General features: G+C 42.9%; 1 protein-coding gene across 3 annotated transcripts in view; it reads left to right on the top strand.

The window, feature by feature from the left end:
• Nucleotides 1-17,119, top strand: part of LOC137347431 (uncharacterized) — a 76,677-nt gene extending 59,558 nt beyond the window's left edge. Inside the window, exons 6-7 of one of the 3 annotated variants that reach the window (XR_010968960.1) lie at nt 13,796-14,628; nt 15,442-17,119. Coding sequence is in view for 1 of the 3 variants with exons in the window: in XM_068011874.1 (XP_067867975.1) it covers nt 13,796-14,417 (622 nt within the window). In the remaining 2 variants the exon portion in view is untranslated. Of the gene's footprint in view, nt 1-13,795 lie in introns of all 3 variants that reach the window. The other 2 variants (XR_010968961.1, XM_068011874.1) reach the window with 2 other exon arrangements.
• Nucleotides 17,120-21,138: the final 4,019 nt, after the last annotated feature.

Below are 21,138 nucleotides of genomic sequence, written 5' to 3'. Positions count from 1 at the left end.
CGCAACATGGTGAGCACAGCACACAGATGCCCGAGCAGCTGACGGAGGCTGTGACAGCCCAGGCCTCTGACAGTCAGAGGACTGTGGAAATGCGGACCCATGCTGAGCCCAGGCTCATGATGTGCCTCTGGTATCTGCAGCATCACGGGAAATGCTGCAGCTGCAGCGCGACATCTGGCAACATCTGGAAAGATGTCAGAGGCAATGCGTGCCCAAGCGCGGACGATGGAGGAGTCCATCTGGACCTTGGGCTCAACATTGTTTCTGACCGGTACACGAGTGGCATCCTCCATTGAGAGATTGGCGGCTCTCATGTAGAGCCACATCCAGCAGAGCACTCTGTATCTGCTCTTCATTCATGGACATTCATGGAGACCTGCACAGCCTCATCTTGACCATGAACACAAGGCAGCAGTGGCAATGCAAGAGGGGGACAGAGGTCCTGGAGTCACCACCAGGTCCTTTGCATTCTCAGGTCAGCAGAGAGGCAGAGGTCTGCCTTGCTAGGCAGGAAGAGTAGTTGCCTTCTACAGCTGGGGTCTCCTCTCAGGGTGCTGCTGGTTTGGCCTGCTGCTCCTCTGTCCCTTTGCCAGTGTTGTCAGATGCTCCTTCATTCCTGCTGACAGAGGGTGGTACTGGTTCTGTGCAGGAGGCCTTCAGCATGCCGTGGCCCTCCAGGCCTAAGGCATCCAGAGGACGACGCCAAGGTCAACCCTAGCCACGGGGCAGCAAGGTCAGCAGCCAGCCTCTACCTCAGCTGACTGCGCAGGGGGAGCACCACGTAGAAGTGCATACAGAATAAACGGGTTATCCTGGGTGACTGTGTCTTTTACATGCAAAGGGAAGGCTCTATTATGAACATAATGTTATGACCAGGTGAGAAATGTGTCTAGGGGTCTTTGGGTGTCTTTACCTGGTCTTATTGTAACAGGGTTTAATTTTAAACTCACTGTGTTTTGAGATCCCCTTTTTGTGAATCCTTGTTCACTGTTGCCAATTATAAGGCAAAGAAATGAGCACAAACAGATTTTCTTTGGTTTAAAGCAGAAAGATGAAATTTATTAAACCTTAAACTTAAACTCTAATACGATTCACGCCTACGGATATATGACACGCCCACATTAGCATGCACATGCGAGATAAACATGCAGATAGGGACAGAAAAGAGCAGAAGAAAAGCTAAGTAGAACAGTTTGAGGCAATATCTGTTTCTCAAGCTCGCTGTAGTCCTTAATTGAAGATATGGTCTTGCGTTTCATTGGGGCCCAGTAGTCTTCTTAAAACCTTATTCAAGTAGGAAACCTTTCCCTCTGAGTTTCACTTGTTTTCACAAGATTCAGTTCCGTGGGAAGAGATGGAGCAGGCAGAAGGGGAGAGGAGATGTTCTCAGTCCATGTGTACATGCCGTTCTGAGTTCAAATCCTTTTTTTTTAGTTTTTTAGTGATACAACACTGAAACAGACCCTTCGGCCCGCCGAGTCTGTGCTGACCATCAACCACCCATTTATACTAATCCTACACTAATTCCATACTCCTACCGCATCCCCACCTGTCCCTATATTTCCCTACCACCTACCTATACTAGGGGCAATTTATAATGGCCAATTTACCTATCAACCTGCAAGTCTTTGGCATGTGGGAGGAAACCGGAGCACCCGGAGAAAACCCACGCAGACGCAGGGAGAACTTGCAAACTCCACACAGACAGTACCCAGAATTGAACCCGGGTCGCTGGAGCTGTGAGGCTGCGGTGCTAACCACTGCGCCACTGTGCCACCCGTTCAAATTCAAAAACTCCAGCCAGCTAGTCATGTGACTAAAACTGGTTTGACCACTTCTGTGTATTGGAGAAACAACTGCTGGGTCACCATTGTTTCAAGATGGTCTGGTACTATTTCTATTAGGCATAGACTCCCTCCCTTTCTCTTCCCCCAGCCGTATGAAGAGGCTGGAGGCATTGGAACATACTGCGAGGGGTCAACTCTGGACCTTCATCAGACCTCTTCTCCGCGAATGTTCAATAAGCCTTCAGCCTTTATGGCTGCATAAAGGTAGATCTTTATTGGTCAAGGTGCAATATTGGTCAAGGTGCAACTGGCAGTAAGGATCAAAGAAAACGAGAATGTATAAGGGCATCGCGAGCCTCCCTTACACGTATCTCATGCAGAGAGGAGCGGAGGTTCAAAAAGCACGCCAAGCCAGTCGGAGAGAGAGAGAGAGAGGGGCAGTGGTTCAAAAAGCACGCCAAGCCAGTCGGAGAGAGAGAGAGATAGGGGCAGAGGTTCAAAAAGGATGCCAAGGCAGTCGGAGAGCGAGAGAGAGGAGCGGAGGTTCAAAAAGCGCCCCAAGCCAGTCGGGGAGAGAGAGAGAGGAGCGGCGGTTCAAAAAGCGCGCCAAGCCAGTCGGAGAGAGAGAGAGAGAGAGAGGAGGTTCAAAAAGTGCACCAAGCCTGTTGGAGAGAGAGAGACAGAGCAGCAAAGGTTCAAAAAGCGCGCCAAGCCGGTCGGAGACAGAGAGAGAGGAGCACAGCAGGAGCGGCAGGAGCAGAGCCGGGGAAAAATTGGAAAGTGACATTAGAGTGACGTCACATTCAACAGTGAGAGCAGGGAAACAGAGAGCTGCCAGGGTCTGTATTCAGGTAAGCTTTTATATTAAATTTAATTGAAATCAAATATAGAGTAAAACTTGATTGATTTATTAGTATTTAAACTAAAAACTAAAGCGGATTAAAAAACTAAAGACCAGTCAGAAATTCAAAAAACAAATTAAAATCTAATTAAATAAAATAGAGATGCAGGGCCAGGCGATTTGTTGCACCTGCATGATGCTGGTGGACCCCATTGTGGTTCCTAGTGACCACATCTGTAGCAAGTGTTGGCTGTTCGAGGAACTCTGGCTCAGAGTTGATGAGCTGGAGTATGAGCTTCGGACACTGCGACACATCATGGAGGGGGAGAGTTACCTGGACGCTGTGTTTCAGGAGACAGTCACACCCCTTAGATTAACTACCTTGAATTCGGCCAGTGGTCAGGGACAGGAGGGTGTGACTAGAAGTGAGGCAGGTCGAGGGATCCAGGAGGTAGTGTTGCAAGAGCCTCAGCCCTTGTCCTTGTCCAACAGGTTCGAGTCAGTGCCTAGGCGAGCACAGTCGGGGGGTTGACTGGGTGGCTGCCGGATGGACAAAGAAGTCAGGGCAGGTAGTGCAGGAGTCCCCAGAGGACATCCCACTTACTATACGATATTCAGTTCTGAGTACCGATGAGAGAGAGGGTTCCTCTGGAGAATGCACCGAGAGTCATGACCGGAATGTCATGGCTGACCCAGCTGTGCTGGGATGGAGAAAAAGGGACAAGAGGGCAATAGTGGTAGAGGATTCTATGGTTAGAGGAACAGATAGGCGTTTCTGTGGTCACAGATGTGATTCCAGGATGGTATGTTGCCTCCCTCGTGCAAGGGTCTTGGGCATCACTGAGTGGCTACAAAGTATTCTGGACGGTGAGGGTGCACAGCTGGAGGTCGTGGTCCATGTTGATACCAATGACATAAGTAGAAAGAGGGATGAGGTCCTGCAAAAAGAATTTAGGGAGCTGGGACGCAGATTAAAAGTAAGAACTCAAGGGTTGTAATTTCTGGGTTTCTTCTGGTGTCGCGGGCTAGTGAGTATATTAATAGGAGGTTAGAGCAGATGAATGCATGGTTGAGGGGATGTGCAGGAGGGAGGGCTTTAGTTTCCTGGACCACTGGGCCCTATATGGTGGACGGGTTGCACCTGAACTGGAACGGGACCAACATCCTTGCTGGGAGGTTTGCTAGTGCTGTTGGGGGGGGGGTTTAAACTAATTTGGCAGGGGGATGGGATACAGAGTGGAAGCACAGTAGGGGGTGTTGTACAATCAAATATAAATGAGAATCTAAGTCAGTCTGGAGGGCAGAGTAAATATCAACCTGTTAAGGCTCAAGCAAATAATGCAACGCTGGATTGTATCTATTTTAATGCAATAAGTCTTACTAGTAAGGCAGATGAATTGAGGGCTTTGATTAACACATGGGAATATGATATTATTGCTATCACTGAGACATGGTTGAGGGAAGGGCAGGACTGGCAGCTTAATATCCCAGGGTGTAGAATCTTCAGACATGATAGGAGAGGGGGTAAAAGAGGAGATGGCACTGCACAGTTGATTAAAGAGTCAAGTACTGCAGTAAGGAGGGATGATATCTTAGAAGGTTCCTCTAATGAGGCCATATGGGTAGAACTTAAAAACAAAAAGGGGGCTATCACTTGGCTGGGAGTGTACTACAGGCCTCCAAACAGTCAGGCAGTGATAGAGGAGCAGGTATTTGGCAAATCTCAGCGAGGTGTAAAAATAATAGGGTAACTTCCCATATGTTAGAGGGGATAGTATTAGAGCAAAAAGCTTAAAGGGGGCGGAATTCTTCAAGTGCATTCAGGACAGCTTTCTAAGCCAGTACGTAGAGAGTCCTACAAGAGGAGGAGCTGTACTGGACTTAATCCTAGGGAATGAAGTCGGACAAGTGGTAGAAATGGCAGGGGGGGAACATTTTGGGGATAGTGACCATAACTCTGCAAGATTTAAGATTGTTAATGGAAAAGGACATAGAGGGACCGGAAATAAGAGTACTGAATTGGGGGAAGGCAGATTTCAATATGATAAAACAGGATCTGGCCAAAGTGAACTGGGAGCAGCTTCTTATAGGAAAGTCTACATCAGACCAGTGGGAGTCATTTAGAAAGGAAATTGCGAGGATTCAGGTCCAGAATGTTCCTGTAAAGGTGAAGAGTAGGACCAATAAGTCCAGGGAACCCTGGATGTCAAGGAATATAGAAGACTGCATAAGGAAAAAAAAGGAGGCGTATGGCAGATTCAGAGTGCTGAAAACAGTGGAGGCCCGAGAGGAGTATAGAAAATGTAGGGGAGTACTTAAAAAAGTAATTAGGAGAGCAAAGAGGGGGCATGAAAGATCACTGGCAGAGTAGATAAAGGAAAATCCCAAGGCATTTTATAAGTATGTTGGGGGCAAGAGGATAACCAGGGAAAAAGTGGGGCCCATTAGGGATCTAAGAGGCAATGTGTGTGTGGAGCCAGAGGACAGAGGTGAGGTTTTGAACGATTACTTTTCATCTGTGTTCACTATAGAGAGGGACGATGTAGGCGTAGTGATCAGGGAGGGAGATTGTGATATACTTGATCAAATTAGCATTGAAAAGGAAGAAGTGTCAGCTGTATTAGCAGGCTTAAAGGTGGATAAATCCCAAGGGCCAGATGAGATGTCCTCGTGCATGAATTGCAGAAAGCCAGTATGCAGGTACAGCAGATGATAAGAAAGGCAAATGGAATTTTGGCATTTATTGCTAAAGGAATAGACTATAAAAGTAGGGAAGTGTTGCTGCAACTGTACAAGGCATTAGTGAGACCACGCCTAGAGTATTGCGTACAGTTTTGGTCCCCTTACTTGAGGAGGGATATAGTTGTATTGGAGGCAGTTCAGAGGAGGTTCACTAGATTCATTCCCGGGATGAGGGGTTTGTCTTATGAAGAGAGATTGAGCAGTTTAAGTCTTTACTCTCTAGAGTTTAAAAGAATGAGAGTAGATCTAATTGAGGTATATAAGATGATTACGGGGATTGACAAAATATACATAGAGAGGATGTTTCCTCTTCTAGGGCAATCGAGAAGGAGAGGTCATAGTTTTAGGATAAGGGGTAGCAGATTTAAAACAGAGATGAGGAGAAATTACTTCTCTCAAAGGGTCGTGAGTCTGGAATTCATTACCCCAGAGTGCGGTGGATGCCGGGACATTGAGTAAATTTAAAGAGGAGATAGACAGATTTTTAATTAGTAATGGGTTGAAGGGCAGGAAAGTGGAGTTGAGGCCGAGATGAGATCAGCCATGATCATATTAAATGGTGGAGCAGGCTCGAGGGACTGAATTGCCTACTCCTGCTCCTAGTTCTTATATTCTTATTCTCCTGTTGCCCCTAGGGTCCTTCATCTGCCCTGGCTTGCCCATCTTCCCTCTCTGGATCGTCATTGTCCAAGGAGTCTGTCCGCTCCTCGCTTTTCTGGTTGCTGATCGGCTCCCCCTTCTGCAGGGCCAGGTTGTGCAGTGCACAGCAGAACATGATGATGGGCTGCATTTTACAAACTCACCACCAAAATTGGCGGCGAGCTTCAAAGATGGCGGCCCGCACGCGCTTCCTGATGAGCAGCATGGCTGACCCACTTCCTGTTCTCCCCTTGGCCTCTCTCTCCCTCTCCCCCTCAACAGCCGTTCCTATTCACTGCCTGAACTACGTGAAAACAGCATGGGCAGTCGATCCCAGCACGCCTGCTTCGCAAACCGCCAATCAGCGCTCATCCTACCCAGGCAGCTGCCGTCCATCAGATGCAGATCCTGCCTCCGCCTGATGTATACTTTAATAGGAGAGCCGTCAATCAAAACCGAGCCATAGGCAGCCTGCTGTAAGAGGATTGGCAAGCCAGATGGAAACCATAGATCTCAAATTTTTTTACCACATTTTTGTTTGTGTACGTACACGTTGCCGACCCCTGAATGAAACCCAAAAATGCAGACAATTCATTTTTTTTTAAATGGAAAATTATAAATATAAAATGGTCAATATTAAACAATAAAAGAATATTAACTAAGCCATTCTTTCTAATGTAGTAAGCTAACTTATTATGACAATATTTTAGCTCTTGCATATTTTCTCCAAACTGCCATTTGGATCCATGATATTTACTTTCAACATTCCAAATTTGCAATAAATTCTGATACACACATAACAATCCCATTTCCATTTTAAGCATTCTAATTTTTAAAAATGAATTTCTGTGGTTATTATAAATCATAATTGGTTTAATTAAGGGTTTGCCCACTAATCAGCATGGTGACTTATACAATAGATTTTAGGAGTGTTTGGTTTGATGATAACGCTACCAAATATATATATTGAGTTACATTGGGTGTACAGCACAGAAACAGATCATGCAGCCCAACTGGTCTATGCTGACTTTTATGTTCCACATCCCCTCCTCCTAGCCTACTTTATCTAACCCTATCAGAGTATCCTTCTGTTCCTTTCTCCCTCATGTACTTATTTAGCTACCCCTTAAAAACATATTTGCCTCAACTATTCCTTGCAGTAGCGAGTTCCACACTCTTACCACTCTTTCGCTAAAGAAGTTACTCCTGAATTTCCTATTGGAGTTAGTGACTATCTTGTATTTATGACCTCTAGCTTTGGACTATACCACACATGGAAACCCTATCACAGAGTCATAGAGTTATATCATAGCCTTTCATTATCTTAAAGACCTCTATCAGGTCACCCCTCATTCTCTTTTAACGAGAAAAGAACCCCATTCTGTTCAGCCTTTCATGGTAAGTTCTGATATCACCTTTTGAATCGTTTTTGCACGTTCTCCAATGCCTTTAATATCCTCTTTATAATATGGAGACCAGAACTGTGCACAGTATTCCTAAGTATGGTCTAACCAACATTATATACAAGTTTAACTTAACATCTTTGGTTTTCAGTTCTATCCCTCTAGAAATGAACTTGGTTTGGTTTGTTTTGCTTGGTTTGCTTTTTTTTATTGACATTATTCATCTGTGGCACTACTTTTAGTGATTTGTGTTAATGTACCTCTCAATCCCTTTCTCCCCATTCAGACTCATTATCCAAGCAGGATGTGGCCTCCTTATTCTTCCCTTCAAAATGCACTACCTCACACTTAGCTATATTGAAATTCATTTGCCAATTATTCATCTATTCTGCATGCTTATTAATGTGTTCCTGTATTTGATAACTCAGCTGATAGAGTGGAGCACTGTACTGGAAAGCAAAATAAAGTTGTGTCAGCCGTCGCTCACTTGATAGCTCTCTTGCCTTTGAGTCAGAAGATTTAAGTCCCATTGTAGGACTTGAGTACAAAATCTAGTCCGACACTCCAGTCCAATACTGAGGGACTGCTGCACTGTTGGAGGTGCTGTCTTTCTGACGAGATGTTAAACCAAGGCCCTGCCTGCCCTCTCATGGGCGTTTAAGATCCGATGGCACAATTAAGAAGAAGAGCAAGGGCATTATTCCTGATGTTCTGCCAATATTTATCCCTCAATTAGCATCACAAAAACAGATTATCTGGTCATTATCATAATGCTGTTTATAGGAGCTTGCTGTGCTCAAATTGGCTGCTGCATTTCCTATATTACTACAGTGCCAACTCTTCAAAAAGTACTTAATTAGATTTAAACGCTTTGGAATGTCTGGTGGACATGAAAGGTGCTATATAAATACAAGTCTTTTTATTAGTTTACATAGGGCAACTAAATAAGGCACAATCACTATTCTGGTTTTTCTTTTGTTACTTATGTGCCTGTAGAATAGTTTACTATTTTTGATATTCCTCAATAAATTAATTTCATAGTTTGCTAATTTTCTGACTTTTGTAACCGCTTCTTTTCCCCTTTTGTCATCCGCTCCTTTATTTTCTATGTACTTAGTGTATGCTTTTCTCTTTAATTTCAATTTTACCCTTATTTCTTTATTCATCCAGGGGACAGGCTGGGAGGCAGGAATGCTGGCAAAATGGCACAGGAATGTGTTTGAAGAGGGTGCCCGACGTCTTTGCACGTCATTTTGCCAGCAGCAGGAAAGTTGGTAGATTGGCTGCCTGCCGGGGGGCCAATTGAGCCACTTCCCAACCCCTTGGGCATTTTGCAGGCATCAGGAGGGCCCATCACCGCATGGGAAGACCATCCAATGAACCCTGGTGGCCTCCCAGCTGACTCCGGTGGGGGGGGCCTCATTTAAGGGCACTCCATGGCCCACAGAGGACCCCCAACGGAAATGGTTGCCTTCATCCTGCAGTTGATTGGACCGGCTGCCACCAGCTAAATGTGGCCTTCGGTCCCGCCGCTCACTTTCGGCCCTGGTGGAAGAACTTCTAACGCATCAGAATAATTCCAGCCTAGCTGTTTTATTATTGACTAGTTTGTTCTTGTTTTTTAATTGAATATATTCCTGAACTCAATTTATCACCATTTTAAATATTTCCCAATTCCATTCACTTTGTCTGTTAAAAAGGTTTTCCGGTTTGCATATGCAGTTTGCATAGTTCCATTTTCATGAGCAGAAAATTAGTTTTTTCCCAATCTATTACTTTGGTCTTTGTCTTACTTGTATCTTTCTCAGTCTTTATTTTAGAACTTATTATCTTATGATCACTGTTGCCTAGATGTTCCTCACCATTACTTTTCATATCTGCTCTGGTTCATTTTCCAATACTTCTTAATAATGGGAAAGAAAGAAGTCCTGAACACATATCATTCCCTTTTCCCCTTTACCACCTCTTCTTGCCAGTTTATTTGGGGGTAGTTGAAATCTCCCATGATTATTATCCAATATCATTTACTCATTTCATAGATTTGCCTACATATTTCTTCCTCCACTTCCCTTCCACTGGTGGTCTGTAGAATACCCCTATTAATGTGATCAATGGCAAGAGAGGAAATAGCGGAAAGTCTAACCAACATTTCCCAGTCCTCGCTGGATACAGGTGTGATGCCAGAGGATTGGAGGACTGCTAACATTGTACTTCTGTTTAAAAAGGGAGCGAGGGATAGACAGAATACTTACAGGACAGTCAGTATAACCTCAGTAGTGGGCAAATTATTGGGATCAACTCTGAGAGACAAGATAAACTGTCACTTAGAAGGGCACAGGTTAATCTAGGATAGTCATCATGGATTTGTTGAGGGAAGACCTTGTCTTACCAACCTGATCGAATTCTTTGAAGAAGTAACAAGTAAGATTGATGAGGATAGTGCAGTTGATGTGGTCTACATGGATTTTAGCAAGGCTTTTGACAGAGACCCACATGGCAGACTGTTTAAAAAAAAAATCCCATGGGATCCATGGAAATGCCCAGTGGCAGGAAACAAAGGGTAATTGTTGACAGGTATTTTTGTGACTGGAGGGCTGTTTCCAGTGGCATTCCCCAGGGCTTAGTACTGGTTCTCCTGCTTTTTGTGGCATATATTAACGATTTGGACGTAAATATAGGGGGCACGATCAAGAAGTTTGCAGACGACACAAAGATTGGCCATGTGGTACATAGCGAGGAGAATAGCTGTTGGCTGCAGGAAGCTATTGATGGACTGGTCAGGTGGGCAGAAAAATGGCAAATGGAATTCAATCTGGAAAAGTATGAGGTGATGCACTTGGGGAGGTCAAATAAGGCAAAGTAATTTGATTAAGGGGAGAATACTGAGAGGGTAGAGGAAGTGAGGGACATTGGAGTGAATGTCCACAGATCCCTGAAGATCACAGGACAGGTCGATTAGGTGGTTAAGGAGGCATATGGAATCCTTATCTTTATTAGCCATGATATAGAATATGAGAGCGGGGAGGTCATGCTGGAACTGTATAAATAATTGGTTAGGCCACAACTTGAGTACTGTGTGCAGTTCTGGTCACCTCAATACAGAAAGGATGTAATTGCACTAGGGAGGGTACAGTGGAGATTTATGAGGATGTTGCCGGGACTGGAAAAATGCAGCTATGAGGAAAGATTGGATCGGCTGGGGTTGTTCTCCTTGGAACAGAGAAGGCTGAGGGGAGATGTGATTGAAATGTACAAAATTTTGAGGGGCCTGGATAGAGTGGATATGAAGAGCCTATTTACCTTGGCAGAGAGGTCAGTGACTAGGGTGCATAGATTTAAAATGATTGGTAGAAAGACTAGAGGGGAGATGAGGAAAGATTTTTTCATCCAGAGGGTGGTGGGGTCTGAAACTCATTACCTGAAAGGGTAGTAGAGGCAGAAACCCTCAACTCATTTAAAAGTTGTCTGGATATGCACCTCAAGTACTGTAACCTGCAGGGCTACAGACCCAATGCTGGAAAGTAGGATTAGACTGGGCCTCTATTTGTGCTGTAGATGTTCTATGATTCTATGATTTTAATCCCTTCTTATCCTTTGTCCCAATCCATTTGGATTCTGTTTCTATCTTACTGTTAGTTATGTCCCTTTTTTCTACTGCCAATATTTTATCTCTAATTAGTAGCTACTCCACCCTCTCTCCTTCTTCCTTCCTTATCCTTTCTAACTGCATTGTATCCTGAAATATTCAACTACCAGTCCTGTTCTTTATTAAGTTTCTGCTATCCCCGCTAGATCTGGCTTCTCATTGTGAATTATTGACTCCAGTTTCCCTGTTTGCATCAGATGCTATGTACATTGCTGTGCAGCCAATTTAATTTGTCTTTACTTAATTGTTCTCACTTATTTTTGTCATTTTATACTTATGTTCTAAAACTGTATCTGTTTCCTGACCATTTATGTTGCCCTTACTTTTTTTTTACCTTGGTCTGACCTTTACTTTCATCTCCTATTTCTTTTATTCTCATGTTTATATTATTTTCACTAGATCCTTGCCTGCTGTCTTACTAGTTTAAAGTCTTATCCACAGCCCTATTTATCCTTTCCAGTAGGACATTGGTCCCATTCCAGTTCAGATGGAACCTCTTCCAGCAGTAGCCCTCCTTCCTATCCCAAATATATACATTTATGGGCTAGGTCCTGCAAAAATATATTTCTAATTTAAATTTCTCTATTAAAGGTCTCCACTGCTACTGCACTTCCTCCCTTTGCCAGTCTCACACCACAGTCTAAGTAAGGGTTTAACCATGACTGCCATTAATATCACTCCCTGATCCTGCAATAAGATGTGAACACTCTTGGTAGGGTGGAATGGCAGGCGTGACCATGTCCATTTATCTCCTTTTTCTCCCGCACATTCTTCAGTAACAGGAATCTGGTACTATGGTGAAATGTTTCATTTAGTGACCTGGATGAAAACTGGTGACGATTCCAGAGATCATTTGATAGTCAACACTAGGATTTTGACCCTCTGGATTGAGAATGTAGTGTTTTTGCAAAGCAACAGATTCCTCCAGTAGGTTGCTTACAAGTCAAAAATTTAGCATAAGCACACAAGATGGGTATCTGTAAAGATGTACAAAACATGGAGCACTGTGTTGGAGTGATGTCACATTCTTGTTAGTGCAGTCTGGTTCTTGCTTTGTGTATATTGACTGAGAGTAAAGTGGCTGTTTTGTGTACAGAAATAGAGATTTAACTCAGATAATCAAATACACATTAAAAACACAACAATAAACCAATTAAAACAAAGTACACTTTAACAATCCAGTCAAGAAATGTTTGTAAGACAGAGCACCATCGTTATTAAAAAAATTAGATTTAGTACTGGCAAAACAGTTAATAATTCAAGTTTTTTGCCTCCTCCAGTTTTCTCCCCTTACCCTCCTCTCCTGAAAGTCTTGTACTCAGGTATAGTCTCACTGACACTGGCTGTTTAAAATCCTTATGCACAATGATTGAGTGTCAAAGTGGCAGTCACCAAAAATAAACCTGGACAAAAACACATCATTTATGTCACATCGCATCTCCTGAAGAGAGCGAAAGATTCATGCTGGGAAACAATTTCAGGGATACTGAGAGTGCCATAGTACCTTTCTAAAGTCACTACTTTTCAGGTGAACTAGGACATAGGGCTGGATTTTAAGGAGCCTTTGACGGCGGGATCCGTAGAGGTGGGGGGGGGCCTAAAGAGGACCCTGAATGAGACCCGCTATGGACCTCGCGCCAGCAGGGCCAGCCCGAGCCTCCCGCCGGCGGTGGGGCACCGAGGTGGGGGTGGGCTCTGTGACACCTGCAACCGTGTCAGCTGCTTGTGTGCAGGCAGTGGCGCCATTTTTAAAAGGCAGCCAGACTTGCTGCTAAATTTAAATATTTAAAACCATACCCCCCTCAGTACACCACAATAAAAAATATCGCCCCTCCAGCCCATAACACTTACAGATAATAGTTGCCCTCTCTCCCCTCAAAAGACTTACATGTAAGACTTGACCTTCCCCCCCACAAACTGTTCAAAGTGCAGAGGTCACCCCTAAGTCCCCTCCCCTACACTATTAATGCACACTTGACCCCCTACCCCCCCCCCCCCCCCCACCCCACTGAAAATCATAAGTACTTCCCCACTTCAGTGGCACCGGCTTTCCCTGGACGTGAAAGTGAAGGCGCATGAGTGCCGGCTTCTGCTCGGAAGATCCAGGCAGCAGGTGAGATCACTGACAGTTTTAATTAAATGTATTCATTTTCTTAATTTATATATTCAAAGTTGGGTCGCGTCACCCAGTGGCGGGGGGGCCACCATGGAGCCTCGCCGCCACCAGGAAGATTGGGCCCGGCACTCCCGGCGTCGGGCTCCTTGGCGGGCCGCTGTTGGTACAATCGTCTGCCCTCCAACCCCGCCACGGATCCCGACCGGGACCTCAACAAAATCCAGCCCTAGTAGTGGAGAGGGTGGGGCATTGAATAGCAGTCAGAAGCAGAATTACTGGCTCCCCATTCTGCCTCTTCCCAAGATCGCGGATGTGTGGCCAGTTATCATGCCCACACTCCTCCCACCTTCTTTCTGATGGAGATCAGCTTAACTCAGCACACACCAGAAATTGAACCTGAGGCCTTATAATATGTATGGTTGAGCACCACACCATTGGACACATAAAGCAATCATCACTTCAGAAATGTCAGTGGAACATTACATTTTAAAATGTGGTGCAATGTTTAAGAGCATATGTTTATCAAGTTAATAGTGTAAATGAAAATTGTTAGCAACAGAATGAATGGTGAAAAAACTGGCATTTGTCATTTGAAAATCTTTGCTTTAACTTATTTCACAGGGAACCATCTGAAGAGGTTTCACAGAATCTTGAAGTATTCAATGGAGATTTAAAGAGAAAACAGAAGTGCAAAAACATTGAAACAAAACGAGAAGATAAGAATGGTAGTAGGATGAGAGATTCTGCTTGGGCATCTCAGCCTGATAGTGGACTCAAAGATCAGATGCAGAGAAGATCGACATTTGCAAGGAAAAACATTCCTACTGCTGCAGTTGATGTTTATTTTGTACAACCAAAAAAATATCCTGAAACATTGGAAGATTCCTGGACCAATCCAAACCAAACACAACCATTAAAGCACAATTTCATCAACCGTCCAGAGGCTGATTTAACCATATATGACCTGGAAGTTGAACTGGAAGATGCCCATAGACTCCAGGAGGATACACACATCAACATTTCACAGTCCTATACCAATGAGAATATTACTCTTGTTACCGGCACAGAGTATGACAAAGAGAAAGCAAAGAACTTTGGAGCCAGTGCATGGAAATCAGCACACTCCATTGTCAGTGTCAATGACCAAATGAACTTCTTGAGTAGACCTCAGAACATTTGGCAAAAACAATGCATCTCCAGGGTACAAATGGCCCGATATAAGCCACCACATACCAAGCAGTAGTGACTGCCAGTTTAAATAGCTTCGCATTGGCTTACATAGGCAGTTCAGGGATGGTTAAGAGATACTTAATAAAGGTGTTCAAAATTATGAGGGGTTTTAATAGTAAAGGAGAAACTGTTTCCACTGACAGGAGAGTCGGTAACCAGAAAACACAGATTTAGATCATTTGCAAAGGAACCAGATGGAAGAAGAGGAGAAATTCTTTTATGGAGTGAGTTATGATGATCTGGAATACACTGCCAGAAAGGATGATGGAAGTAGACTCAATAGTAATTGGATGTATATTTGAAAAAGAAAAAATTGCAGGGCTTGGAGAAAGAGCAGTGGAATGGGAGTAATTGGACAGCTCTTTCATAGAGCTGTCACAGGTATGATGGGCCAAATGGCTTCCTTCTGTGCTGTATGATTCTATGCTAGCATTGTTGTGCAGTGAGGATTATTTTTAAAAGTCAAGGTTATTGGAACCAATTATGGAATGGACTTGACTGCTTATCACGTGAGGAATGACTTATGTATTGTAGATGCCTCCAGTCTTTGATGTCACTACAGGAATAATTAGTAATTATCAGTTTCAAAGCATCCAAACAGTTACAAATATACAAAAATCATTTACAGTTTTTATCATTTATCAGGTGGAGTGAAGAACTAAAACTGAGCTAAGAGCAACATCCCAGATTTGGTTTTAAGTACCATATGAATATCTTAAGCAGGAGATAGTTGGTGCTCGTACTGCATCATACTTCAGTGCACAGATGAAATTGGAGGTTATCCAAAAAACTTTTCAGGATTGAACTGGCACCGGTATTTTCTAGACTTATTTTTAATTATATTTTTAATATAGAATATAGATAGTTTGATGAGCATTAAATTACCCTTCTTATGAATAACCTGGTGGTTACAGTAGGGGGAATTTCACCAATTTTTTGGGAGACTTTTTTTTTCATTTTTGAATCTACTAGGACTCTTCTGAAAAATGTTTGTGTCAAATTCTCATCTTCTCCTCTATTATCTGCTCACTTTTTAGGGCTTCCTGATCAATATACCATTTCAATACAGGTGGAAAACCTACCGTTGAGACTCTGCCAATATCACCCAAACCAACCACTGTGTGAAAAATGAGCTCAAGTTGACAACCACTTTATCATAGCTCCCTTTAGCCAAGAATTAATCTTGACACTTGGTTCTATTGCAGCTGGTATGAAGATAAATTATCAATTTTTCTTCTGGGTACTGTAAATTCCATTATATCCCTGAGAAAATATGTGATCATATGTTGTTGTTAATGAATCCTATTAGAGAAATGACCAATGCCTTTAACTGCACTTCAACTGTCAATTCTTGACTTTTAGATTGCCTCAAAATTTATGATGATACAACGAGATGATTTAACCCGAGTCCAGAAGACATCATGAAGTGGCTTGAGCTTGTGTGGACTCAACTATAAATTCTTATTTTAGTTTAGTTTAGTTTAGAGATACAGCACTGAAACAGGCCCTTCGGCCCACCGAGTCTGTGCCGACCATCAACCACCCATTTATACTAATCCTACATTCCTACCAAACATCCCCACCTGTCCCTATACTTCCCTACCACCTACCTATACTAGTGGCAATTTATAATGGCCAATTTACCTACCAACCTGCAAGTCTTTTGGCTTGTGGGAGGAAACCGGAGCACCCGGAGAAAACCCACGCAGACACAGGGAGAACTTGCAAACTCCACACAGGCAGTACCCAGAATTGAACCCGGGTCACTGGAGTTGTGAGGCTGCAGTGCTAACCACTGCGCCACTGTGCCGCCCTGTTCACAACCATGTTATTCTGCTCATAAGATCCACTATTTTCTTTTCATGAGGAGAGTGAACGAGGCACCATTGCAAGTTCAATTATTCAATAGACAGCTATATACCAAACCTACTTACTATACTCTTCTAAATGCAATAACTATGGATTAACAGATTCAGATTAGGCAACCCAATAGTCTTCAAACTGAGCTCATAATAATTATATGTACAATATCAGTATTTTATTCTCAGTACTGTATTGAATGGAGTTTCAGAACAGGACATAGCCAATGCAGAGACACACCATATTTTGTTATTTGGTTAATTATCCCCAGTGTTTTCGCTCAAAATAGCAAAGTCTGATAGTTGTGACCGTTGTTTGTTATGTTGTATTGTACATATTTATCTGGTTTACTCCATTATTTTGGGGCAGGGGAGTATTAATTGATGGTTAGTCATGTTCCAATTACTATAATCTGTAAAGTTAGGCTAAGCATTTGGATATGCAACGTTCAACACAGGAATATGCAACAAAGAGGTCTGAAACAGCTCTTCAACAAAGCTTTATCCTATATACTCAATAGTGCCCTTGTCATCACGGTGATTTGTGGAAGTTATTCTTCTACGTCTAACCATAACTGCAGTTATGCACTTGGAATAAAGTAGTAAAGTAGTAACAAAGAGCTGAAATACGTCCCATTATTCATATAGTATGCTGCAAATGAATGGGCAACCTTCTACAAATTCTATGCATTTATTCAGGCACAGACCTACTTGGAATAAATAACTATGGACAAATGTGCACGAAAGAAACATGTGTGATCCCCACAAGAAGCGAATGGTTCTGTAAACGTTCTAGCATATTTTAGCTAGTTACTCTCCAGACAGTCTCGTCTAATTTATATGATGTCTGCACAAAAGGATACAAGAATTAAAGAAGGATATTAATATTTTGCCAACCTCAGTCTGCTGTTCTTTTTTTTAAAAAAAGCCCATTACTAAATATTTTCATGTAGAAGAATAATGTACATTAATTAGCTCAGAAGGGAGATTCCAAAATGGTGCTGAATTGTAACTATTTGTCAACACTACGGGCTGAATTTTACAGACCCTCTGATGTCGAGGGTCATGGCAGGGGGGCTGGAAAATGCCTCCGGGAGATGGCTGCCATGCATCATGACACCGGGAGGGCCCGGCCTGATATTGCCGGCGGCAACACGGCCTGGTGGCGGCCCCCTGCCACTCGGCAACGGGACCCCAAAAAACACATTGAAATTAATTAAAACCAGTGAATTAATAATATTTACTTTCCCACCTTCTGTCCCGCTGCAATCTTTGTACCGCTGTCCAGCACTCCCGCGCCTTTGGATCCCCATCCGGGGAACCAAGACAGAACACTGTGGGGAGGGGGGAGGAGGTACGTTTCTCAGTGTGGGGGTGGGGGGGGGGGGAGAGTGGGGTCAAAGTAATATTGGAAAGGGTTATAGTTTAAAGTTTATGCACTTTGGGGGGGAAGGTCAGCTGGACAAGGCAAGTGTTTTTGCGGGGAGAGGGCAAGTACTGAATTCTATTGTTATGGGAGGGTGGGAGAGGGGCAAAATAAATGTTTTAAAAAATTTTTTTCGATGTCTGTTTACATTTTTGAATTCAACGGTAGGGCTTAAAGCCTTTTAAAAATGGTATCAGCACCTGCGTACAGGCAGCTTATGCCGTTGTCAGGGACGGACAGCTCACCCCTTCCATGTCATGGCGGGGGGGGGTGGGATGAACAGCCCACACCGACTACTTAAATGAGCCGCCGTGCTTAATATAGCATCGGCTCCACAATGTGCGGCCCGCATGGGTGGGTCACCATTGTTTTCATAAATTTCAGCCCTGTATTTCATAATAATTTTTGTTTAAAATACATTTGTGCTACTTGTAGCCCTTGTCTAAACTCATTTCTGCAAAAATCAATTTAAGTAATCAATAGATGAGAATTTTTTTTTAAATGAATGGGGATCAGATGAAGACCATTGTTTCTGTTCTGTGTATTTTGCATTTCATTTTAATCCTTCAGCATTTTACTCTCTTTAAACTGGAGTGATACGAGTGGTTTAGTCCTGTGTTCTACGGTCATGATTTATTTGAGATGTACATTGAACTTCTGTATGAAAGCATGCTATTCCACAAAACATATCAAACTGGCACATTAAAATGCGATATACATTTTCATTAATAATGAAATAAGTAGAATTTTACATATATCAACTGTAAAAAGATATTGCCACACTAACGTGCTTTGTTGAATGATCATTTTCTTTAATCCACTGACTGGAGACCTGAATTTATATTTTTTAAAGAAATTTTAAAAGGAACAGATAAAAGATGACGTTGCTAGCAGCTTAAGATGGCCATCTAATTTGCAACACTGTATCCTACATTGCAAGGCCTGTGAGGTGGAGACGAAATGTCTGCTTATGCCAGCAAGAACCAAGACCCAGGAGATTTAAGGGAACTGCCTGTTCTTTTTAGCAAGAAGAAATACACAGCTAAGTACCATGCTTGAATCACTGGGTGACTGTCATATGACAAGCGCCCCCCCCCCCCCCCCCCCGCACCTCATCGGTGGTTTTAAGCTGGTGTTTCTCTGCAGCAGCAAGAAGAAGCATCTGGACTCTGACACGTGCAAACCCAAGTACAGTCCCTCTCTGTCTCTCCATTCCACCTTGCAAGCTTTGAACTCTGCCTGCTGACTGACCACTTCTGCACACTCCGGCTACAATCAGAAACCCTTTTGGAGGAAATCAGCTGCATCGCTGTCTCTAAGAGACCCACCGAATCAGTCATCTATCTCTTCAAACTAAAAGCCGTGGACTACCGAATTCAGCAAGTAGCCAGCCAAATCACCAAACTCCACAGACTGTATACCCTTTTTTATATGGACTCTCACCTGACCAATCTATCCTTCCCCACTCTCTAACTTATTGTGTATGTGTGAACCTCTAGTGTGTGTGTGTGAAAGTTGGCGCATAGTTTATTATTTTACTTAGTTCAGTTTGAGCACAATAAAGTTAACCTTTCTTTGTTATGACTGAGGCAGGAGGAGTGCCCTGTCTTTTCTAGTTCCACTTCTCCGCAGGTCAAATCATATATTTAAATGTTTACCCAGGTACCAATACGGTCAATCATGTGTTCTGCTCTTTATCCACATATAAAATACACCAACCACGTTTCTTCAATAAACAACAAAACTATCAGTTTATTATAAAACAAGACTTGTTCAGTAACGAAGCAAAGCATCAACACACAGACTGAAATATGAAAATTCCCTTTTCAAATACACTGCACGTACATATATAAAAGCAAAATACTGCGGATGCCGGAAATCTGAAATAAAAACAAGTAATGCTGGAAATACTCAGCAGATCTGGCAGCATCTGTGGAGAGAGAAGCAGAGTTAATGTTTCAGGTCAGTGACCCTTCTTCAGAACCTTCCAAAAGGTTAACTGAAAAATAAAGAGATTCACAGTCCACACCCCAACCAGGAAGTCAAAACAATATCTCAGAAGCGAAACCAGCTCCTCTCTTATAAATCTTGACATGTCACTTCTTGGTAAACATCTCCCCCAAGTCACCAACGTTTCTGCTGTTTATTGAGCTTAAGGCATGTTACAGACAGTAAAAGTTTGTTTTCAAACAAGACCTGTCAGTGACCCTTGTAAAAAAAAAATACATCCATGGAGACTTTTCAGTTTGCCCAAATAAACCAATGTCTATGATTCTAAACTATGAATCCTCAAAATATATTTTAAAAATAGAAGCAGTTTCATAACACCTCCATTCTTGGAAGAATGAAACACAATTTTTAAATGCATTTTATTACAGGAAAAACAGTAGATTAAAAAATAATACAACACATTTGCACACTCATTCTCTTCACCCTTTACCTGTTGCTACCATCTGTGCACTCAGATAACTCAAAGCAAAGTTAAATCCTAGACAATGCATCCATGATTACGTTATGTTCCCCTGCAATATGGATGATCTTTAAGTGATAAGGTTGCAATAGTAAACTCCATCAGAATACTATGGCATTCAGGTTTTTGCATTTTTTCCACAAAGGCATTATGACCAATATATACCAGTGTCTCTCTGTAGTCATGGCAGACATATACTTCAAAATGTTTAAGAGCTAGAAATAAGCTGAGAGTTTCTTTTTCCACAGTTGAGTATCTCCTTTGATGTCAATTTAGCTTTTTGGAAATGTATTCCACTACCCTTCTATGCCCGATTCATCATCTTGTAACAGGACTGCACCAACCCCCAGGTCACTAGCATCAATTGCTACCTTGAAGGGCTTAGTGAAATATGGGGCAGCCAACACTGGTTCAGTAATCAAAATGGCTTTCAGCTTCTCAAAGGATGCTTGGCACCCCCTGACCACACTACCTTAGTTTTCTTTTTCTGTAGCAATTCTGTCAGTGGAGCAGCTATAGTGCTAAAACTTGGTACAAACTTTCGGTAGAAACCACACATCCTCAAAAACCTCATGATTTCTCTCATAGTCTTGGAGGGAGGAAGCTCCCCCAATGCTTGTACTTTCGCTGTTCTTGGTGTCAGGAAGACCCCACCTGCCAAGAATGAGGCATATTAATTTTGTCATATGAACATTAATTTTAAACTGTTGCTGGAATGAAGAAATTACTTGTTTAAAGAGATCACCAGACAATTGGCTGCAGGACATTTGCATAATAAGAGACGGTGCTTGTGGAGACAAAGCAACTACTCCCTGGTCCAATTAACCCAAATGGATTTTGATCACCAGACATTGAAGGTGTAAAGAAGGCTTGTATTCCAGGGTCTGCTAAGATGATAGAATGCACAAATGCAGGAGTGGTTAAACCAGCTGGTCATATGGCTAACCTGCTGTTCCAGGCTTTTTTTGAACTACACACA

The sequence above is a fragment of the Heterodontus francisci genome, chromosome 32 (assembly GCF_036365525.1).
Source record: "Heterodontus francisci isolate sHetFra1 chromosome 32, sHetFra1.hap1, whole genome shotgun sequence".
Taxonomy (NCBI): Eukaryota; Metazoa; Chordata; class Chondrichthyes; order Heterodontiformes; family Heterodontidae; genus Heterodontus; species Heterodontus francisci.
The sequence above is the reverse complement of the archived record's forward strand: the minus strand, read 5'-3'. Positions and strand labels throughout refer to the sequence as shown.